The sequence below is a fragment of the Apodemus sylvaticus genome, chromosome 19 (genome assembly GCF_947179515.1).
Source record: "Apodemus sylvaticus chromosome 19, mApoSyl1.1, whole genome shotgun sequence".
In the NCBI taxonomy this organism is placed as follows: Eukaryota; Metazoa; Chordata; class Mammalia; order Rodentia; family Muridae; genus Apodemus; species Apodemus sylvaticus.
In genome coordinates this window covers 61,680,019-61,697,164 of record NC_067490.1, presented here as the reverse complement: position 1 = coordinate 61,697,164, position 17,146 = coordinate 61,680,019, and the positions used below count along the sequence as shown (strand labels likewise).

The window sequence follows — 17,146 nt, the reverse complement described above, 5'->3', positions numbered from 1 at the left end:
ACATGAATGTCAACTGGATTGGAATGGGGGTGCAGTTCCATTCCCCTCTCAATATCGAGACCCCATATTTAACAGAACCACACACGTCCTGTGATGCTGCCACAGTCTCTGTAATTTCACATGTGCATCTATATTTCTTGTTTTAGAAGTCCCGTTTCCCGTGGTGGGTGTTCTCAATCCCCTCTGGCATGGATAATACTTCTACCTGCACTTCTACAGTGTTTCCTGAGTCCTGACGCAAGGGATTTTATGGAGACATCCCATTTATGAATGTGTGTTCCAAATTCTTTCACATTCTGAACATTGTCTGCCTAAGGGTGTTTTTGTTTGTTCTTATCAATTACATAACGAAAGCTCTCGAATGGAGGCTGATCAAGTACCTGAATGTTAAGTATAGCCTAATGACTTTTAGTGTGATTTTACTGCTATGCAACTTGATCAGACATAATTATGTGCAATTTTACACAGCCTCTAAAATTGAATTTCAACACACACACACACACACACACACACACAAAGATATATATGCAAATATATACAGGTTCAACAAGAATTAATGAATAAGAGACCATGTGCATTTTAGGCACTCAGGGACTGATACAAGGGCTGTTTTGGAGACAAGAAATATAAACAAAAAGCAAGTAAATGACAATGTCTAAAATAAACTTCCAAATATTTAAAAAATAAAGCAGCAAACAGTACTTTGAGAAAAAGATGACACTGACTATCAACACCTGATGTAAAGAAATAATAATGTGTATGTGTTTATATGTGCATGCCTGTACGTGTAATATTAAACTGAAATAATATTTAGTATCCATATTTTGATAAAATTTATGATGAGACCCTTCATCTAGAGTGATTTAAATCTTCATAAAATTCACTTGTTTTATTGTGGTAACAGTTTTGTACATGGCGTATCCATTAGTGATTTTACTCCCTTAAAAAAACACTTCCATTCCATAATGAAATTGTGCCTTTCACATAAATTGACAGAGCCTTATATTGCAGGCCCAATCTGAACCGCAATTTCCTTTCATATAATATTCCATCCTTTGTATATTATCTGATATTCTTAACATATTTCTAGTATATTTTAAAGCTATTCAAAAATCCAGAAATACTGTGTTGTCATATGCAATATTGTCACTGTGCTTCACACTCTGATAACAGTCACTCTTGATTTTCTTTTCAAATAAGTAACTTTAATTGCATGAGGAATCTATGATATTCCAAATCCAAAGAGAGGCAATTTATCACTAAGGTGGTGTCTTGATTCTATTGCTGTAAAAAACACCATAATCAAAGGAAACATGTGAGAAAAGTTTTTACTTACTTATGTATCTTTGTCACAGTATAGTCAATGTAGCCAAGGCATGAAATGGGATGCAGATACTCCATGAATGCATGAGGAATAATTTTGATTACTGGCTTCATGCCCATGATGTATGCAGTCCTCTTTTTATAACTCAAAGAGCAACTTACCTAGAGGGGTTAGTGTCCAAACTCAATACAGTTACCTAATATCAATAATTAATAAAGTATATGGCTTAAACACACAATACAACTCAAAATGATGGTAGATATTCCTCAATTGAGAGTCTCAGTTCTCAATATCTTCAGGATTGTGTACTCATAAATGAGATAATTTTCCAACAAACTTTGGAAATTTGTATCACAATGGAGAGTGATGTCTTATTTGTAAATTCAAATTAGTTTATTTCTTAAAATTTTTATATTATTAACTACTAATTTGGTTAAGACAAAAAATATGTTGAGTAACATCTAACATTTTCATACTATGAAAGATTCAGTGAAGCAATTTATCTTTGTTCTTCTGTATAAAATTAGAATCTGATCTAACTAAAATAACGTAACACTTTGGGACAAAGATACACCCTAGCAACCCTGCACTAGAAGCCAAGATAGAGAAGACCTCCACAGCCACCATGATCTTCCCCCTGGTGCTGTGGTAGACAGGGAGGAAGGTGATCCAGACACTGCAGAACACCAGCATGCTGAAAGTTAGGAACTTGGCTTCATTGAATCTGTCAGGAAGGTTCCTAGCTAGGAAAGCCACAGTGAAGCTCCCCAGAGCCAAAGAACCTAAATATCCCAGGACAACATGGAAGGCAATGAGTGAGCCTTTGTTGCAAATAATGACAGTTTTTCCATGTTCAGATTGTATATCTCTGTCAATAAAGGGAGGAGATGTTACCAACCAAATGCCACAGAGAACAAGTTGGATCAAAGTACAAATGGGAATGACCAAGTTAGGTACCCCCAATGTCAGCATCCCTCTCATCCTTCTTCCTGGAGTAGTGAGCTTGAAAGCCATGACCACAGTTATTGTTTTGGCCAACACTGTAGAAACAGCCACTGTGAAAAATACTCCAAATATGGTCTGCTGCAGGAAGCAGGTGGCCTTGTTGGGATGTCCAATGAAGAGCAATGAGCAGAGAAAACAGAACACTAGAGAGATGAGCAGGATATAGCTGAGAATGTGGTTACTGGCCTTCACAACAGGAGTATCCCTGTACTTCACAAAAGTGTAGAGTACTAGAATTGTCATGACTGAGAAGGACAGAGCAGTGGAGCATAGAGCAAGCCCCAAGGTATCTCCATAAGCCAGAAATGACACAGCTCTTTGGAGGCAGTGGGTTTGCTCCAAGTTGGCATACTTATCATCTGCACACCTCACACATTGTTCCATATCTGTTGGCAGAAAACAATAAAACCTTATATGACAATTATTTAGTTAATAATTATGTATTTGTATTATTCAGAGGATATATCAATAAAAAAATTGGTATTGAACATCTCATCCATTCCTTCTTGCTGCAGGGACCACTGACTTAAGTTTGCTTTCTATTAACCTGGGTTCTGTGGTGAAATGAAACAACATGATGGGGAATGGAATGGAAAATATGTATTAAACAAAAACAAAGAAAATATGATAAATAGTAACATGCTTGATTTCAGATTTGTTAATTCTTCAAACCATAAAATGACTATTCACAGACAAGGGTAGTGTGCATGTGTAGTTATTGATTTCAGTTGATTCATTATGTATTTTGTTTGCTTTTTTGGGTGGTGCCATTTTACTGTATCTCCTAAAGAAACCAGAACATACAATTCCTCATGCAAGTACTGTTTGCCTAAAGGAATATTTTCATTCTTGACACTCTATGCCTCATAGAAATTTGCATGTTTCTCTCATTTTGGTACAATATCGTTATTTCCAAGTATTCATTCCAAGCTATAGGACATGTACGTAGTGGATACTCACATTCATTTCTTTATGTAGTGGGTGATTGATGATAAGCACTATGCCATCTATCCTTTTTTGAACTTGTCACTCTTGTTCTAATTATTTGTCAGGAAAAAAGTAATCATTGAAGACATATATGCTTTTTGTTTGTTTGTTTGTTTTAATGTTTTTTGAGACATGGTTTCTCTGCATAGCCCTGGCTATACTGGAACTCACTCTGTAGACCAGGCTAGCCTCGAACTCAGGAATCCACCTGTCTCTGCCTTCAAATTGCTGGGATTAAAGGCACTGCCACCACTGGCCCACACTAATGTAAGATCTTAAAATTCATTTCATTAAATAACCACTGTTAGCCTGAGCATTTAGTCTTTGTGAGGGACTAACCTGGGTGATGGAGGGCACGATTATGGGGTGATCATATAGTGAAGTTTCTTTGTCTAAAATATTCAAAAAACGTAATCCTAGATTACATAGTTTGTTTTTAAAAATTAATAAACATGTATGTCCTCCTAAATGTTTTCTTCATAGTATAAAATCAGAATGCAGCATATTGTGAGAGAAAGGCATTGTTTGTAGAAGATACTGCAGGTTTTTTGCCGGGTCCAAATGACGCTGATATTATTTAACTTATTAAGTTCTGAAATATGGAGATTTTAGGACTTCAGTTCCCATCTAGGCCATATCATATTTCTAGTTTCGAAAGAATAGGATTCAAATTCAGCATTTCTTTCTACATGCAAGCATGTACCTGTTTCATTGGAAACCTCATTTTCTGGGCACTGAACACAATCAAAGCAGCAGTCTGTTGTTTCTTTCTGATGAATTTTCCTAAGTCCAGCAGCACATGGAACACTACACAAGGAGGAGGGAACCTGAGACAATATATAAACATTATATAATATGTGTGTGAGAGAGTATGTGTGTGATTGTATGTGTGTGTGTGTGTGTGTGTATGTGTGTATGGGTGTGTAGTTCATGTAAACATAATATATGTAATGAAACATAGGTTGACAGATATGGCTATAAATATTCCTTTGTTTACCAGTATTTCTTAACATTTTCAGGTACAGTATTATTTTACATTTCCCTGCAGTACACTGAATGTCACACAATATTTTCTATTCATGTAACATTATATATGTAACTTTCAGGTTGTAGCAATTTATAACTTCCTAAACTGATTAATCCGAAAGGAATGCTTATGTGGCATCAGTATTTTGCTTATGATTTATAAATAAAAATCAGGATACTGAAGTATATGGAGAAAAAAAGGGTATACAAGAAAGAGTTGTTTGATAAGAAAAAATATGTTATATAACACTGTCCTAAATTTTCTCAAGTTTAAAACAAAATCTTGAGTCTCCTATGCTTCTCCCCTTTCTGCTGCCTTTATGAGACTCCTTCCTCACTACTCTAGCATTCCCCTATACTTTTGCTCATATCTCCTCAGAACCTAGGGGCTCCCCCCCTACTGATGCCAGATAAGGTAACCCCCCCGAAGAAAGGAAACCGGGAAGTGGGATAAGGTGTTAATATATGTAAATAAAATATATAAATAAAAGAGGAAACCTTGAATCTGGAGAAAGGTTTCTGTTATTGAATATATTATATACTTTATTTGGCTATAAATATGTTCACACGGACTAAGAAAAGTCCATGGCATACATATAATTACAAAATTTTAATTATACACACAAAGACACGCACAGACACACACACACACACTCACACACACACACATTTGGGCACATTTGTACATGGAATCCAGAGGCATTTGATCCCTATGACAAGATTTACATGAAGTTGAGAGTTATTATATTTTGGTGCTTGTAACCGACCATGGTCTTTTGCAAGAGTAGCAATTGGTCTTTACCACAGAGACCAATTGAATATTAACTGTATTAAATTAAATATAATTAGATAAAGTTAGATAAAATTAATGAATATTAAATGTAATAAGAGTTATTACATTTTGGTGCTTGTAACTGAGCATGGTCTTTTGCAAGAGTAGCAATTGGTCTTAACCACAGAGACCAATTGAAGTAATTGAATATTACTTCAGTCCCTCATATTCAAAAATTTAGATATCTTGAAAAAAACTAAAAAAATGTAGAATACCAACCGAAGTTCCTCCTGTCACCCACTCCAAATCTTCAGATATATGAAGTTGTTGCATCTGTGGGATGCAAGGAAAATAGCTTCCTATTTTCACTTTTAATCCAATGCCTTGTGGAAGATTCCAAATGATGAAAATGTCATATTCTGTACACTGATTTTCCCTATGGTTCATGTTCACCAATTCTCCAACAGGGTTAATAAATACCCTGGTCTTCAGCAAGGTAGACACCTAAATGAGATCTATCATTATATACTTACATATGTGTATCAATAAACGGAAAGCAAAGTTGAGAACTTCCCTAATTTCTTAATTACTTTCACAAAAGATAGCTGCATTGAAGAAATCCTGTGTAGTAAAATACAATATGCCTCATTCATAACTGAAAATTTAATATGCAATGGTAAAGTGTGCTTGAAAAATGATTAGCATATTACATATGTAACATGGTCTATATGTGTGTGTGAGTGTGTGTGTATGTGCTCCTGTTTGTCAAAAATATGTTTTCAAATAAGTAGCCATTTATGTGCAAATGAAGGGGAATTGTGAATGTGTGTGAAAATAAAGAATGGCTGTCTTTCTTGTATAGACAGTAAACACATATGAGGTAAACAGAAACTTTATAAAATGTAGTCTTGATACATTATGGATTTATAAATAATTCTTAATTTAGTTGAGTAAGAATTCATTATAGCACATTTACTGATTCTCCAGAAATTATTCTTTAGAAAAAGATTCTAGACTAGTCATCACTTAAGGGTTTTATGATAAAACTCTTGATTCCTATTTTAAATTTCAAACTCATTAGTGGAAACATTGAGACACGTTTTCAAAAAACTCACTCCTACCATAAAAAAATTATTGGCTCCTGTTAAATTTTACTTTGTGCATCATATTCATCCATGTAAAAGAATAATTGGGGAGCATTGCAGTGTAGAAAATTTCATTGAGAGAATAATTTAACAAATGTACAGTTGTTTACCTTGGTCCATTTAAAAGGTCAAAATGATAAATCAAACCACAATGAAATATAAGAAACTTTACCTGCTGACAGTCAGTGGATTCTCCATTGAGTTCTGCTATTTTCTGAGACTCTACTTGTTGAAAAATGCGTTCATGGTAGGTGTGGGCCACAGCATAAACAGCATTATACAAATTGTAACCTTCTTCACTCAGGGCCATGTCATATTTGTGCACTGCTGTCCATTCCAATGTGTTATTGAATGCAAAATGACCCATTTTACTGCTGTTCTTAGAGATTGAACAATTAAAATAATTCCACCCATGTATAGACTGAGAAATGTTTACTGGGTATTTATCAGTGTTCAGAATTTGCATAAAATTACGGAATTCAACAATCTCACCTACATGATGTGAAAAAGTGACAGTCCCATGGAAAAAATCAAGGCTGAATTCGTTTTTGATTGTGATAACATCCCATTGTGAAGTAGTGATCCAGATTCTCTGTGCACCTAAATGTTCCCATCTTCTAAAGCTGACTTCTAAAGTGGAGTACATCTCACCATAAATGATAACAACCTTTGCTGAAGATGTCATAATTTGTTTATCATATATCATAGCCTTTGTCATGTATGTCTGCAAGGTTTCTGGGATCGCGTTCACAAAAGCTAAACAGATCCCATGCCTTTGCATTTCTTCTCTCAAGTCTGAGAGAAACTGAATGCCCTGGTCTTCATCTGAGATGACCAGTCCTATCCAAATCCATCCAAAATGAAGCAACAAGGAGGCCATGCCTTGGGACAAATGTGTGTCTTTGGTAGCTACCTGATGGACATAGGGCAACTGGTCATGGTCATTTAGGTTAGGATTAAATGGTCCAAAGAAAAGCTAAATAATTTCAAGAGAGGATGAAATATCTACATGAGAACTATGATTATTAGGTTATATGCACTCATAAGCAAGTAGCATTACTCATCTTTTAAAACTCCTTTTAAGGATAGTACAATTATTCTCGAAATACCTTGTATTATTCCTATTAGATTCTAGCTGATTTATTACAAGTCATAATGTCCTACAAAACAATTTTAACTGTTGGCCCAGTATATCTATGATTTGGTTACTTAATTCGTATTATATATAATATTAAATGGTGTGTGTGTGTGTGTGTGTGTGTGTATCTCTGTGTGTGTTTGTTTGTCTCTAGCATGTAGCAGTACAATAACAATGCACTCTGTCCAAGTTTTTCTTGGAGGCACATGTAAATAGAATTTAAAAGTTGTTAACTCATGCAGTGTCACACATTCTTACCTTTGGTGTGCTAGAATCACTTGCTAGTTTTAAGGATATTTTCCATGATGGTCCAGTAAGTTCTATATCACAAAATGCCTCTTTTCCACAGATATAATTAATAAAATTAAAACTATAGATTGGTGAATGTATTTGATCAAGAACGTCCAATGAATCTTCACACAGACCAAGAGTGGTTGAGAATACCAAAGATATATTGGGTAAAATATAAGGATTTTTATTGATTTCATCAGTAGCAAAAAACATTACCAGAAAAAACTCATATTTTCTTGTGGGTATTCTGAAATAAGCCATAATTATGATTAAGGGAGATGTTTGAAACCTAAAATTTCAATTACAGTAAAGTTTGTAATTTGAGACATGATAAATTAGATCTAAATGTCTTGAAATAAGCCTCATAAATTAGACATACTTAGAGCAATATAAAATTTAAGAATTCATAGACATAAGGCAGTGTAGATAAATTTTGTATTTGTGAAAAATCAATAAAGATTGTTTTATCTCTGAATGCCATTCTTGAACTAGTTTTCAGTCTTATTAAATAAGAATGCTACAAAATATACTTGGAGTTGCAATTCCACATAATAATAAAAGTGTGACTTAAACCACATGTGAACAACATAACACATTCTTAGGCTTTTATTATTTCAATGCCTTTAATTCATCAGACTTATTGATATCATTTAGTATTTTGAAAATCAAATAGTCTTTCAGTTGCTATCTGCACCTGGGAACTGGAGCTGTCAACCAGCCTTCAATGCACTGGCACTGCAAGTTGAGAGCTAGTGTCTAGGGAGTGCTATTTCCTGGGCATGGATCTGAGATCAGCATTTTTTTTATTGAGTCGCTGTTCTAATTAGTCTGGCCAGGAGCACGTAGGGCAGAGGAATGGCAGAGAAGATGGGACAGGGTCCTTTTAGTCACCATGTGCACTGGGGAGCTAAGGCTGTCCCACAGCCCTCTGAAAATGTTACCTGCCAGGGGAGAGTTTGTGTTTGAGGAGTGCTAACAGAGGTTTACAGGCACACAATTGGGACTCCACCCAGAGACAGCAAGATAAACTAAAACCAGAGATCATCAGATAGCAAAAGGGAAGTGCAAGAATCCTAGCAACAGAAACCAAGACTACCTGACAACATCAGAACACAGATCACCCACAATAGCTAGTCCTGGATACCCAACAAAAGCAAGACTTGGATTTAAAATGAAATCTCATGATGCTGATAGAGGACTTCAGGAAGGATAGAAATAACTCCCTTAAAGAATACAGGAGAACAGGGATCAACAGATAGAAGTGATTAAAGTGGAAACACAAAAATCCCTTAAAGAATTATAGGAAAACACAACAACATAGGAGAGGGAATTGAACAAAACCATTCAAGATCTAAAAACGGAGATAAAAACAATGAAGAAATGACAAAGAGATACAACTCTGGGTATAGGAAACCTCAAAAAGACATCAGGAGTCACATATGCAAGGATCACCCACAGAATGCAACAAATAGAAGAGAGAATCTCACGTGAGGAAGATGCCATAGAAAACATTTTCACAACACTCAAAGAATAAAAAAAAAATGCAGAAAGTTCCTAACTGAAAACACCCAGGAAATCATGAAAACGAAGAGAAGACCAAACCTCAGGATATTATGTATAGAAGAGAGTAATGCTTTCCAGCTTTAAGAGCCAATAAATATCTTCAACAAAATTAGAGAAGAAAACTTCCTTAACCTAAGGAAACAGATGTCCATAAATATACAAGAAGATTACAGACCTCTAAAAAGACTGGAACAGAAAAGAAATTCCTCCTGTTACATAATCAAAACCCCAAATGCACTAAACAAAGAAATTATATCAAAAGCAGTAAGGGGAAATGGACAACTATCATATAAATGCAGGCCTATCAGAATTTCACCATACTTCTCACCAGAGACTATAAAAGCTAGAAGATCCTGGGCAGATAGCATACAGACTTTAAGGGAACACAAATGCCAGTCCAGGCTATTATACCCAGCAAAACTCTCAATTACCATAGATTGATAAACCAAAATATTCCAACACAAAAACAAACTTACACAATAACTTTCCAAAACTCCAGCACTTCAAAGGATCATAAATGGAAAATTTCAACAAAAAGAAGGAAACTACACCTTAGAAAATGTAATAAAATAAACTTCTTTTAAAAAACCATGAAGAGGAGGGCAACATAAACATACCACCTCTAAGAGCAAAAATAACAAGAAGCAATAATCACTTTTCCTTAAAATCTCTTAATATTAATGGACTCAACACCACAATAAAAAGACATAGACTAACAGACTGTTACTTTGTAAATGGGACCCAGCATTTGGCTGCACACAAGAAACTCACCCAAGAAACAAAGGCAGACATTACCTTAGAGTAATAGCCAGAAAACTATTGTCCAAGCAAATGGTCCAAAGAAAAAAGCTCCAGTCACCATTTTAATGTCAAATTAAATCGACTTTCAACCTAAAGTTATCAAAGAAGAAGGAAGGAAACTTCATACTCATCAAATGGAATATCTACCAAGAACTCTCAATTCTGAACATCTATGTTCCAAGTTCAAGGTTACCAACATTCATAAAACAAACTTTACTAACCCTCCAAGCACATATTTCACGCCACACAATAATAGTGGGAGACTTCAACATGCCACTCTCTTCACTGGACAGATCCTGGGAACACAAAATAAATAGAGACACAGTGAAACTAATGGAAGAAATGAACCAAATGAATTTAATATATAACTCTAGAACATTTTTTTCCTAAAACAGAAGAATGTACCATCTTCTAAGCATGGCATGGGACCTTCTCTAAAATTGACCATATAATCAGTGACAGAACAGACCTCAAAAAATATAAGGAGTTTGAAATAATTCCATGCCTCCTATCAGATCTCCATGGACTAAGGTTGGTCTTCAAAACAACAAAAATAATAGAAAGCCCACATACATATGGAAGCTGAAGAACACTCTACATATTTTAAAATGTAATGAAAATGAAGTCACAACACACCAAAACATATGGGACACAATGAAAACAGTGATGAGAGTGAAATGCATAGCACTGAGGGCCTCCAAAAAGAACCTGGAGAGAACATAAACAAGGAGCTTGACAACACATATTAAAGCTGTAGAACAAAATGAAGCAAATATACCCAAGAGGAGTATGTGTAAGGACATATTCAAATTCGGGGATAAGATCAACAAATAAGCAACAAGAATTATACAAAAAACAACCAAAGCAGAAGCTGGATTTTGGAGAAAATCGACAAGATAGATATGCCCTTAAAGAAACTAATGAGTGGGCACAATGACAGTAGACAAATCAACAAAATCCGAAATGAAAAGGGAAATTTAACAACAGAAACTGTAGAAAACCCAAAAAAATTATCAGATGCTACTAGAAAACCATATACTCAAGGAAACTGGAAATCTGGATGGAATGGTCAATTTTCTTGACAGATATCAGATTGACAGCTTAAATCAGGATCAGATAAACCTTCTGAACTGTCCCATAACCCCTAATGGAATAGAAACAGTCATTAATAGTCTCCCAACCAAACATAGCACAGAACCAGGTGGGATTAGTACAAAGATCCATCAGACCTTCAAACAAAATACCAATACTCTCCAGACTATTCCACAATATAGAAACAGAAGGATCACCTAATTCATTTTATGAATCCACAATTTCTCTGATACCTAAAGCACACAAAGACCCAACAAAGAAAGACAATTTCTGACCAATTTCTATTATGAAAGCTTAAGCAAAATTACTCAATAATATTCTCACAAACAGAATCCAAATGTCATTCATCATGATCAATTAAGATTCATCCCAGGGATGCAGGGAAGGTGTAATATTTGGAAATCCATCAACTTTATCCACTATATAAACCAATATTATTAATTTCTAGCACAGAAAGAAAAATTTTCAATATTTTTCCATGGTGTTTGTAGAACATGATTTTAATGTTTCCAACTGTTATTACTCAACAAACAGAATAATCATTTAAGACATATTTCATTTAAATTTGTTTCTCAATTTCAAAATATAATAAAAAGTTACAATATCCTACATAATGAGAATATTATCTTTTAGGCTTTTTTTACACACACCTTTTATTGTGTTGTTACTATGTAAATTTTGTAAAACTTTATCATATATCTCCTAATAACTCAGTGTTTCTAATTCTTTGAGATCCTTTAAGTGTTGTCTGAGCACATAGGTCTTCTCTCCATTTGAAATGTGTTCATCTACCCCAGCACTGCTGGCAGTTCATTTTTAACTATTTATTATCAATTACCTCCCATCAGGAGTAAAAACACCAAACAAGCTCATATGATGAAATTTGCATTTTTTAAATTGAGAGTCTGGAACTAAGTTTTCTTTCTAAACATGAAAACTCTATTTACAAAGTTTATTTACACCTTAATATGGCTTATATAATAGTCAACAATGAGAATTTCCTATATTTTTTCGATGTGTGAGATAATGCAGAATACATCTGAAGTGAAATTCCTACTGACCTAACACAGAAGTATAATAATGTGAAACCAAAATAACTATCAAAGTGTACATTGTGTAATGAGGCCAAAGTTTGGAAAACATATTCTATGAATCCCAAAGACATGAAAATTGAACAAGAGGTTAGATGAGAGTCAGAGACAGAAAAGTACAAGAAACCTCAGTTAACAAAAGAAAAATGTCCCAGGCACATTGATTAGCTATAAGATTAATGATTTCAACACAGCTTCCCTCATGATCTGCAGACACAAATGATAACATCTCACAATTGGGATTTTAGAACTAAGTATTCACAATAAAAACAGCTTATTATTCACAAGAAGAATATTTATTCTCTTAGATTTTCTCTAATATGATATTTATTCAATAATAAATAGAAATACTGAACATATATCTGATACTAGTAGTAAGCCTAGTGCGTGACTGGGCATTTGCATTATTGAACCAAAAGATTATTCTGGTAAGAGAATATGAAGCCTGGCATTTATTTTCCACATTCAATATCAATTCCAGACTGAAAGATGGGACTCATTTAAAGATTATATTAAAAATCAAAGTATATTTATATTCACATGCATATAAGTAATATTGTACATGTAATCAGGAACAGTAGACCCACACATTCAGAAGCATTTCAATGCATGAATACTCAAAATTTAAAGACCAAAATTAGATAGCATTTTAGGAAGGCATTTCGATGAATGCTCATACAGGAATTGTTGGCTGACTATTCAATATAGGCAGAGATGTATTCTGCACATATTGAGCACTTGCCAAAGGTGGGAACTATAACATCAAGGCAGATGGAAATGCATTTATATATATAATATCCATAGACATTCAACTGATAGAGTCCAGTCTCTCTCATTGCCAGCTTTATGAACTGAATAGCAACTTAGTAAAGCTAAATTAAACTGTGACACATTTGAATCTATTAAAATAGTGATTGATGTAATCATTAATTTTTAGTGGTTCATAGAGTTACAGGAGGAAGAACAAGACAGAACTCCACAATTTGTGTACATAGCTGCGTGTTTCTAATTCATGACAGTGAAGCAGGGAGTAAAGTTAATGACTTACCTAAAAAGAATAGTTTTATTATAAAAATTGTCTTCAACAGGTTCCTCTGTTGTAAAAAGGAAAAAGCCACAATCACTTCTCAAATCTCCATCATTATCTTCATTATTCTTTATCCTCCAAAAGCAAGTGGGTTCTGTCAAACAGCACAAGAAGAGAAAAAACGTCAGGAGCAAAAATGAATTAGTGAAAGCACACAGTTTCTTCATGTCTGCTAGGCTCTCTGATAGAACAGTTGTGAAATCCGTTTCTTATGCAGACAAACATCACACAGACATTTACAATAAAGTGTCTGTTTTAAGGCTTCTGCTGTCTGGAGATCCACTAAATTATATTCACTGTTCCTTTCCATTCATCCTATGTCATGCTCTCTGGATACATTGAGAAAATTCTGGCCTCAAGCTCTACATCTGTGGTCTGAAAACTTTTGATGAAAACATTTCTGAAAACATGTTTTGGAGATCACGTTCTCTATCGTAAGGTGCCATGATGTCATTCAGATTTCTGAAAACATGTTTTAGAGATCATTTTCTCCATCCTCAGGTGCCATGATTTCATTTGTATGCATGGCATAATTCCCAAGGACCATCATCTCCTAGGCAGCTTAGGCCAGAATATGTGTCAACACCCATATGTACAAACACAATGGATTTCAACAGAACTTGCATAGACAAGAGTTTAGAAGGTCATAAAAGTTCCATATCATTCACACTTTTAGAAGAATCATGCGACATTATGTCTTCCACTGTCTAGTGTAGGGAAATGCAATCTCTAATGAAACTTTGGGCCAGGAATTGAACACTCTCAAAGTTGTTTATATACTACTGTATGCTAGTCATGTTTACAAAATATCTTCAAACTTACTGTGATTCCTGTCAACTGGAGAATATGTCATTGTGCAAAATCCAAAAATGCCTTGTTGCTTTGCAAAAATTCAAAATCCATTCTGTCCAATATAAGTACCTGTGCAGATATTCACCGAGTTATTATGCTGATGTTTTCCCTGAAAATCAGTACCAGGCAGTCAGTGGCATTTGATAAAGCATTTCTTTCTTGATGCTTGCTCACACTTCATTAAAAAGTTTGAGAACAATTTCATACGTTTTTCTCAAAGAAATGAAACAATTTGCATGCCATTTCTGAGAGAGACTTGTATTGCTAATATTAGCTTATATTAGCAATACAGCTTATATTTTTCATCCATGTCTACTTGGTGTTTGTTTTGAAACAGAACTGACTTGGATTATATTGCAACAACAGAGATGTATGTCTGTTACGCTAATTTATGTAACTTGGTTAGATTACAATGGGTGAAACAAATGGAGTACTGAATTTGATTTATATTTTTGAACTCCATTATTTTGATCCCATAATATACACACTGAATTAAGAGAAATCTTAACTCCATTTTTAGAATGGTTGTGATGTCACTGGCTTATAATAAAATCTTGCTATGGAGTTTATTGTACCATCTTATTTATTATGAATAAAAATTTTCTTCATACTTTGGTTGAATTATGACTGTCAATTTGAATGTTTTTCAGTACTTTTGCAGACCTGTAGATTGGGAACATTTTGTACCTTGATATTGTGATATTCTATAATTGTTGCATACTGGGTGGTAATACCATGTCAAATGAATTGGGAATATGTGTGGAGGCTGACTCTTCACTCTTCTTTGACTACTATGGAAATGCCATCCTGGGCTGTGACATTCTTTTGGAAGTCATTTGGTGCACATGAGAATTGGACTTGGATCCATACAATACTCATTACAGCCAATCTGCAGGTCAAACATAAAGGTCCTTCAAAAAACATGAATATGATTTTGCCTAGATTGAGAACTGAGACTCCATATTGTTTTCCACAGAGAAATAATTCATGTCCCTTGGAAGAAAAATTTCTTTTCTTTTTGCCTTAAGCTCATGTTATTGACTTGACACATTGGAAAGAAGGCACACCACACACGACTGTATCCATCCTGATTATTACATGTGTCTTTGTTTTTTTCTTTTTCCGTTAAGCTATATTATTGTATTGCAATATAAGATATTTCATACAGCACTTTATGAGTACGTAAATTAAAATGTTCTTCCATGTTTCACAAATAATATTCCATAGTTTTTGTTCAGATTGTGTTCCCTTTATTTCTGTTTTGGAATCAGATATCTGATCCATGTTGTGCTATGTGTAACATGAGATAGCCTCTATCCCATGTTCATTTAATAGAATAATCTCTAAAATATTGGTGTTGTATTTTCATTAAATGTTTGATATCATTTATTAGTAAAATCTTTTTGTCCTGTTTGTTTCTCATTAATCAGATTCTGATTTTGTTCCTTCAATCTCTTAAAACAAGATTTGATATGGCACAGAAATATGATTTATTCAAAGCATTGAAGCAGTTTTGAGTATCTGCACTCATCACTCTACATGGATGGAATGATATCAGCTTTCTCGAATGAGATATATACTAGCAAAGATCTTATCCATTAACCACACATATTTGAAAGGCAATGTGATGGCCATTGTACATCCATGCACCAATAAAAATAACTTCACTTTTTCATTGCAAAGAGCATCTCAGTCAATTCTAATTGCCAAGATTATGTCGAAGCTTCAACATCATCTAATGAAACTAAATATTGCTTAATTACAAAGAGAACCCACTTAGTGTCCTCCACCTAATTGAATATTCTTAAAGAAATAGGTAATTCCCTGGATAGAATGAATTTACCAAAATAAAATCAAACTAAGATAATCAACTTTTTAAACAGAGCTATTATTTATTTATTTATTCATTTATTTAATATATACAGACCTAAACACCTCATTAGGTGATGAAATTTCTCTGACAATATCCAGCACCACTTTATGGAAAAATTCTTAGAGTAAATAAGCACACAAGGGACATACGTACACATACTAACATCACATTACAGCAAGGCTATATCCAACATTAAATTATATGGAGAGATATTCACATCAGTTCCACTAATTCACAAACAAAACAAGGTGGTTCATTCTCTCTCTATCTATTCAAAGTACTATCTAAAAGTTTAACTAGAGCAATATATCTGAAGGGGATGAATGCAATATAAATTAGAAAGGAGAAAGTAAAATTACATTTATTTGAAGATGACATGGTCATATATAATTGAACCAAAAATTTCCAAAGGCAATTTCTGAGCTCCAAATCAAGAGATTTTGGAGACTTTTCGCTTATAAATACACTTTACCACGTTGATTACATTAACTTTCAGGAAAGCTGTTGGATACATGACTAACTAAAAATACAAGCACATTTCAGTGGCTAAGGTTCTGAGTATATTTGTAGATCCTGATTAATGAGTAGCAAGGTGAGTCCAAAACATTCTTGTCATTTGACTGGTCCTGGTGTTTGAATTGTGTTGGAACTCAGTGGATCCCATAACATAAAGGCTTTAAACATTTTTAACATTCATAGAGTTTCTCTCCAGTATGAATGCTTTCATAATGATGAAAAAATATAGAGGTTTTCAAAGTCTTCATTATACTAAACATATTCATGAGGTTTTTTTTCTAATACATATTCTTTCATGAAAATGAAGACTACAGTATTGTGCAGTTTTGACAACATTAAATGAGCTCACAATGTTTCTTTGGTTTCCACTACTATGAGGACACATCCTGAACAAGGTAGCTCCTATAAAAGGAAATATTTATTTGGGGCTGGCTTACAATTTCAGAGTTTAAGTCCATTTTCATCAGAGCAGGAAGAATGGCAGGCATGTGAGCAGACATGATACTGAAGAAGAAGCTGGGAGTTTCACATCTTTATCCCAAGACAGCCAGGAAAAGACTGTCTTCTAGGGACCGAATAGGAG

The 17,146-nt window shown here is 34.3% G+C and overlaps 1 protein-coding gene across 3 annotated transcripts; it reads right to left on the bottom strand.

Annotated features, from left to right (window-relative positions):
* Positions 1-1,810: 1,810 nt before the first annotated feature.
* Positions 1,811-13,489, bottom strand: LOC127669930 (vomeronasal type-2 receptor 116-like). 3 transcript variants are annotated; one of them, XM_052164182.1, is made up of 6 exons: positions 13,284-13,489; positions 7,656-7,935; positions 6,432-7,235; positions 5,394-5,618; positions 4,020-4,143; positions 1,811-2,715 (listed from the first exon to the last, which is right to left on the bottom strand). In XM_052164182.1, the coding sequence occupies exons 1-6, from the start codon at positions 13,487-13,489 to the stop codon at positions 1,811-1,813; spliced, it is 2,544 nt and encodes an 847-aa protein (XP_052020142.1). The 3 variants fall into 3 exon arrangements, with proteins under 3 accessions (XP_052020142.1, XP_052020144.1, XP_052020145.1); XM_052164184.1 differs by having other exon boundaries at positions 7,656-7,942; positions 13,294-13,489; XM_052164185.1 differs by lacking the exon at positions 4,020-4,143 and having other exon boundaries at positions 5,390-5,618.
* Between the last annotated feature and the right edge of the window lie 3,657 nt (positions 13,490-17,146).

What these genes read in the sequence shown, in the direction of transcription:
- LOC127669930 (XM_052164182.1), bottom strand. Translation starts at nt 13,489, where the DNA reads ATGAAGAAACTGTGTGCTTTCACTAATTCATTTTTGCTCCTGACGTTT. An exon ending in GGGTGACAGGAGGAACTTCG is followed by an intron (nt 4,144 to 5,393) that starts GTTGGTATTCTA and finishes ATATTGTCTCAG; the next exon opens with GTTCCCTCCTCCTTGTGTAG. An exon ending in TGAGGTTTCCAATGAAACAG is followed by an intron (nt 2,716 to 4,019) that starts GTACATGCTTGC and finishes TTCTGCCAACAG; the next exon opens with ATATGGAACAATGTGTGAGG.